The sequence below is a fragment of the Ailuropoda melanoleuca genome, chromosome 2 (assembly GCF_002007445.2).
Source record: "Ailuropoda melanoleuca isolate Jingjing chromosome 2, ASM200744v2, whole genome shotgun sequence".
Lineage (NCBI taxonomy): Eukaryota > Metazoa > Chordata > Mammalia > Carnivora > Ursidae > Ailuropoda > Ailuropoda melanoleuca.
Genome location: NC_048219.1, coordinates 22865644 through 22872644, shown reverse-complemented (window position 1 = coordinate 22872644; position 7001 = coordinate 22865644). Strand labels below are relative to the sequence as shown.

At 50.8% G+C, this 7001-nt stretch overlaps 1 protein-coding gene across 1 annotated transcript in view; it reads left to right on the top strand.

The window, feature by feature from the left end:
- The window catches only part of LOC100470061 (cytochrome P450 4A11), a 14659-nt gene that overhangs the window by 1374 nt on the left and 6284 nt on the right, over positions 1 to 7001 (top strand). The window contains 10 exon segments of the mRNA XM_034652079.1: positions 1042 to 1183; positions 1910 to 1954; positions 2411 to 2538; positions 3788 to 3912; positions 4282 to 4436; positions 4857 to 4963; positions 5049 to 5239; positions 5336 to 5469; positions 6369 to 6433; positions 6578 to 6654. Coding sequence (XP_034507970.1) covers positions 1042 to 1183; positions 1910 to 1954; positions 2411 to 2538; positions 3788 to 3912; positions 4282 to 4436; positions 4857 to 4963; positions 5049 to 5239; positions 5336 to 5469; positions 6369 to 6433; positions 6578 to 6654 — 1169 coding nt within the window.

The window sequence follows — 7001 nt, the reverse complement described above, 5'->3', positions numbered from 1 at the left end:
CAGCAATAGTCAGGGAGAGTCAGTGATCCTGCAGCCCCTGCACCATGAGTGTCTCTGTGCTGAGTATCACCTGACTCCTGGGCGGTGTCTCTGGGCTCCTGCAAGTGGCCTCCCTGCTAGGGCTGGCTCTGCTGCTTCTCAAGGCAGCACAGCTCTACCTGCGCAGGCAGAGGCTGCTCAAAGCAGTCCAGGAGTTCCCGTCCCCTCCTTCCCACTGGCTTTCGGACACAAGCAGGAGGTAGGAAGGGGCTGCACTGGGGAGTGGAAGGGAAGAGTGGGCCGGGGACGGCAGCAGCCACCCAACCAACACTATCTGGGGGCCAGCACTGGCTGGGTCTGAGGGCTGCCCAGGGCAAAGGGAAGCCCACATGTAGACGGACTCATCAAGGGTTCATGGATTCAACAAGTGGTCGGAGTCAACTGGGGAGTTGTAGTCCAATGACCCACGTAACCCAATATCGTTTTGGTAAGTGACGATTTGATGAACGAACAAACGCATGAGGAAGGGCTTCTAATGGCCAATTCGGAGTACCCGAATCTTCCCCAGAAACTTGGGCTTCCCTCCATCACACATTAATTATCCTCTACTATCATGGCCTCTTAATCTGTCTGTCAGGAAAATAAAATTAATATGCAAATGTAAATTTAAAAATATAATCCACTTTATGCCCCAAATAAAATTATATGGCAAAATTGCTCACCATGTGATAAAAGTTGTCATATGTTTTTCATGCAAATGTTGTACTGATGACTTCCAGTACTTTTTTACACCATGGAGTTAATCCCTGACAAGCTTCTGTAGGCTGTTGGTTGTGGCGGCCACTAACTGGACTCAACAATGGGACAGAACCTGGCCTAGGACAAACCTTGGACAACCAGGAAAGTCTGGATCAGAGCCAAGGTCATAAGAAACAGCTCTGAACACTTAGTTTTGCTGATACATCCAGATCTCTCTCCCTATGCCCATCCTGCCCTTACCCCTGGCCCTAGCCCTGGAACCAGAAGAAAGGTTTTATTGTTTTCTCTTTCTTTTGCTGACAGGTGCAAAAAGAAGAGGAACTGCAACTGCTACTGAAATGGGTAGAGAATTTCCCATGTGCCTGTCCTCGTTGGCTGTGGGGCACAGAGGTGGAGCTCGTGATCTATGACCCCGACTACATGAAACTGATCTTGGGGCGGTCTGGTGAGAGGACACCCTCATACATGTTCAAGCAGCTCTTCCCTCTTGGATACATGCCCAGGCGTCTGTGAAGTTGCACAAGACACTGGAGGCTCAGCCATTGATCCCTGACCCTCTACCTACCACCCTCCCAGTCCACAAGCCAGCAGAAGGCCAGATTATTATCTAAACTGAATGTTGAAACAGCCGTGTTGGGCTGCTTTATTTCTTTTATTTCTTTTCTGTTGTGTTCTGTTCTTCTTCTTTTCTGTTCTTCTCCTCTTCCTTCCTCTCTGCCGCCTGCCTTCTTTCCTTCCCTTCTCAACCAAATTGAGAGGATTCCTGGTCTGGAAGACGATTTCCTATACAAGATGACTTTGTTAGGCACTTCTAAGTGTTGTCTGTGCTGGGTAATGGGATGCCTGAGCCACCACAATTTATAAAAACACCAGAGATTCTGTCTTTTCATTGGCACTAAAAGAGAGCCTTTGTTTCTTACGAATCTACCTACCTGATCCAGTGGGGCTCTGCTGTGGGACATGGCATCTGCCTTCCCGAGCCTACAGTGTCTATCCGGAAAGAAACAGAGACCAGGTTGGAAGGGAGTGGGAGGAGGCTTGACACAAACTGCCAGCTGACAATCATCAGGAAGGGATGGGGGACAATGGTCTACACCACAGCTACCTCCGGGGGGCAGCCTGCCTTCGTTGGTCACCTCCAGTTAACCTGTAATGCCCTTCTTACTTTCAGATCCAAAGTCTGAGGGTTCCTACAGATTCATGGCTCCCTGGATAGGTAAGTACATTTAACTAGGACTTCTGTCCAGCTTCTGCTTAGGCTTGCCAACAAGTAGCCATTTGGCCCAGATTAAATAAGAGGTGACCAACACCATGGTCACTCCACTCAGCTCTAATTCGAGCCTCCTCTCTCTTCCTCAGATAAAAACCTCACACTTTCTTAATGGTAGTGGAGTCCTCCTGCCCCTCACCTTCTCCATCATCACATCTCAGTCCTCGGTAATGATCTCAGACTAACTTTTCAATGAAGTCCTCTATTTACCCAACCCTGCTCTGTTTCAACCTCAATCTCACAGCTGTGCAGCAGGCATTCAGAAATCCCCTTCCTGACATACACTGCCCTTTCCTGCCTTGCCCAGCATGCCCTTCTTCTAACACCCTGGGTTCCTCCCTAGTTGTCCCCGCACAACTCTTGGGACGTTCCTTCCCCACACACACACCCATTGTGGTCCAGGGTATGGTTTGCTCCTGTTGAATGGGCAAACGTGGTTCCAACACCGGCGGATGCTGACCCCAGCCTTCCATTATGACATCCTGAAACCCTACGTGGGGCTCATGGCCGACTCTGTCCAAGTGATGCTGGTAAGTTCAAACCCTGCTCACCTCCACACTCACACCCACAGCACAATTCACAGAGTCCACTCTCAGACAGCTGTGTCCCTCAGACATCCATTAGACATGGAATCACCCACTTATACCATACTACGAGACAGGGCTCCCTGAGGATGGACGGAACACGAAAGCACCCAGGCACCTGCTTTCATCCACTCTTTACTCATTGCCCACAGAAGACACAGTCATGGTGGATAAAGAGTCCTTTCTCCTCCCACGTCCATGGTTTTGGCTTGGACAGGAAGAGTAGTCAATGCCCCTGGACAATAGGACAAAGTGCCCCTGGCTGGCCTGGGCTGTGGCAGCTTCAGTGGCAGGGTGTACATCCCAGGATGTCACTCAGTGGGCTCTGGCCTGGGGCTGAAGGCTTCTGATAGATTTTAGCTACTCCATGGAGGGAAATGGAGACCAGGTTTCTACCTCCAGGGCTGGGTCCTGCCATAGCATCACCTCTGTGCATGACCCTATTTCTCACTCACTGGGTCAGCTGACATTTGTTGAACAAGAGGATCTGAAAGTACCTGATATCCCTTCTTTAGAAACCCCAGTACTGGCCCCTTGGCCTTTCCTTTGCCTTGACTCTTGCTCCTTAAATTGGGACTTCACCTGTTTCCCATGTGTAGATCAACCCCAGGACAGAAAAGAGTCCTCCTTAGTCCCCTGACAAACAATGTTTTCTGGTCTGCTAAAAGGTGGTTATCACCACACTTGTTCCTTTTTTTTTTTTAAAGATTTTATTTATTTATTTATTTATTTATTTATTTATTTATTTATTTGACAGAGAGAGAGAGAGACAGCCAGTGAGAGAGGGAACACAAGCACGGGGAGTGGGAGAGGAAGAAGCAGGCTCCCAGTGGAGGAGCTTGATGTGGGGCTCGATCCCATAACGCCGGGATCACGCCCTGAGCGGAAGGCAGACGCTTAACGACTGAGCCACCCAGGCACCCTACCACACTTATTCCTAAGCCAGACTCTAAGAGATCATGGTTAGTTAAATAACAATTAAATAATAACGTTCTCAGAGTATATACTGAGAAAACACTCACCATATTACAAACATTTGGCTATATGGTCCTAAACTGATGAAACACAACTGCTTTAGAGAATGAGGGCATCTCATCAGAATATTTGGAAGCGGCAGAGAGAGAGCCTAGCCCTGTCAGAATGGGCCTTCTGGAAGAGTAGAGAAAGACCGATGTAATGTGTCCCTCTACCACAGGACAAATGGGAGGAGCTCCTCAGCCAGAACTCACCTCTGGAGATCTTTGGACACATCTCCTTGATGACGTTGGACACCATTATGAAGTGTGCCTTCAGCTACCAGGGCAACCACCAGGCAGACAGGTCAGTGAAATCCTTAGCTGCAGCAGGGTCCTGTTTCTACCAACTAGTGTGGACTTATCCGAGAGGCAATTAGGGTAGCTTGGATGTTTACCAGCCCCAAAAGCCACATTCTGCAGAGAGCCCTAGGCCACAGCCAAATTCAGCCCACACCAAACCTTCATTAGACAGAGATCTTGATCCCTGCCACAGGGAGATGCTGGTTGCCCATGTCCTTCATAAAGTGCTGGGGGTCTCAAGGGTGTAAGAATGATATGACCCATGCTGAGGTGACCTGTCACATTGATTGAGGAACCCTCCACCCATAGACCCACTCCACTCCGGGCCGGATATCTCCCTCCATCCAGTCCCTTCTGCATCCTCCCCCTTCAGGAACTCCCGGTCCTATCTTCAGGCCATTCGGGACCTGAACAACCTGGTGATTTCCCGGGTGAGGAATATTTTCTACCAGAAAGACATCATCTACAGGCTGACCCCTGAAGGCCGCTTGAACCACCGGGCCTGCCAGCTTGCCCATCAACACACAGGTTGGACTCTGCCCTCTGGGCAGCTCCCCTCCTTCATCAAGAACATCCCAAAGGCATCGGCCCTAACCCTTCAGGCAGGTCCTGTCCCTCCAAGACTTGGGACACACCCATCTCCAGTACTTCCTGGTGCAGGTCTTCGGGTGCCAGGTGCTATGCAGGAAGCTACATGTGTCACCACATGGGTGAGGGTTGAATGAGAGCCCCTGCCAGCAGCAATCAAGCAGAGTCTCCTTGGGCTGTGCTGTTGAGGGGAGTGAGGACCTGCTAGCACCTGGCACTAGACCCTCCCCCCAACAAGCACACCTGTTCCCACACACCTGACACCCTGCCTGGGGCACAGGGAGCAAGTGGGCTACTGTGGGTGGCTGTGTCTGGGCACCCAGAGCTCTCAGCTCTGCCTGGGAATGCTGTGTTGGACAGACCGAGTGATCAAGATGAGGAAGGCTCAGCTGCAGGAGGAGGGAGAGCTGGAGAAGGTCAGGAGCAAGAGGCACCTGGACTTCCTGGACATCCTCCTCTTTGCCCAAGTGAGTGTGGGAGGCCTGAGGCATTGCCCACAAGTGTGGAAGAGAGGGCAAGCTCAAACCCTGCCCTCTCTCCGTGTCTTCCCAGAGGGAGAACGGGAACAGCTTCTCTGACAAGGACCTCCGTGCGGAAGTGGACACCTTCATGTTTGAGGGCCATGACACCACAGCCAGCGGCATCTCCTGGATCCTCTATGCTCTGGCCACACACCCCGAGCATCAGCAAAGGTGCCGGGAGGAGGTCCAGAGCCTCCTGGGGGATGGCGCCTCCATCACCTGGTGAGTTCTCATGAGATGGGAGGGCCCTGACCCCTCAACTAGAGAATTCCCTGATTACCAGGGCCTTGCCGGCCCTTCAGGATAGCTTTGTTTTAGGGACCACCTGGACCAGATGCCCTACACCACCATGTGCATCAAGGAGGCACTGCGACTCTATCCACCAGTTCCAGGTGTTGGCAGAGAGCTCAGCAAGCCCATCACCTTCCCTGATGGACGCTCCTTACCCAAAGGTGTCAACTTTGCCACTCTCACTCCATAGGCACTCTGCAGGAATGCGTGGGAGGCCAGAAATCCTCATGTTCTGGGGCAGTTTGTGTATGTCTCTGAGACTCATTTCCCCCCTCAAGAAAATCAGTATTTCTTTTGTGGTTCAGGTGAGGTATATGATGTGCTTCGCACAGAGCTTAAATCCAGCAAAAGCTCAAGGGATAAATACATGACAGCCTCTGAATGTGACTTTGGGTTTTGCCCCAATATTCTAATTTATTGAGATATGCATGCTTGAGAGACAATCAGATGAGGCAGGGAGAGATGTGGTCTTTCCTTATAAGGTCTAGGCTAACGAGAGAGGTTAGAGAATTCACTGTCATGGCTCAGATGGTCCAGTCTCCAGGGAGCCCTCAGGTTGATGGCAGAGTAGCTGATGACCAGATCTGAGATCCCTGCCATGGCTGGCAGCTGCCTTTTGGCTCCTCTCTGCTCTGAATCCCAGCCCTGCCACATCCTAGCTGGGTGGGTGGTCATAGGCACGATGCTCACCCTCCCAATGCTCAGGTGCCTCAACAATGGAGATGTGAGCCTTCATTAGAGGGTTGTTGTGAAGATGGAGGAGTTCATGCATATTCCCCAAGGGCTCATGGATGGTACTTGATATATGTGAGTTGTCCCTTGAGTTGTTCAAAAAAGTAAGCCTCCAGTTCTTTCCTGCTTCTCAGCCTGGTCATGGTTAATTGACTAATCTGTACACAGGAGCACACGTTCTGTGCCATGTCTGCCCCACATCTCCTGCAACACTATCATTCCATTCACAGTGATGCGAAATGGCTCTCATTGTGGCGGCCAAGCTGTGTGTGGGTTCACATGGGCCCCACCGGCATGTATGATTAGCCTTCTCTCTTCTGCCCCACAGGATTCTTAGTCTTGCTCTCCTTTTATGCCCTTCACCACAACCCAAAGGTGTGGCCAAACCCAGAGGTATGATGGCCTTGGGAGGAGTGGGTGGGATGACCTCTCCAGACCAACCCCTCCTCCTCTCCCACCTTTGGGTGTGCTGTCCCTTGGATGATTGGAAGGAGGGGCTTGACCACACCTGTCCTGGCCCTGGTGCTCCCTCTGCAGGTGTTTGACCCTTCTCGGTTTGCACCAGATTCCTCACGACACAGCCATGCTTTCTTGCCCTTCTCAGGAGGATCAAGGTGAGTCACTAGTACCAAGATGGCAGGGGACTGTTTCCTGGGTACATACCTGATATTTGTGGCTCCTTACATTTATGTGGGTATCTGAAGTTATACCGTTGCATGTTGGTGTGCTGGGAAAGAGGTGTGTGTCTCTATGACAAAGAAAGTTGGTAATCACGGCATGCCATGGAGACTTTGACCCATTGCTCTTACCCAATCTCCAGCCACAATTCAGTGCCAGTGGGTGTTCAAAAGCTCAGGGTATTTTTGTGAGTTCTTCACATTATGAGTATGACTTTACAGAATTAGATTTTCTCACATGTAATTTTCAAATGTTGTTGATGTCAAAGTCAGGATGGAATCAA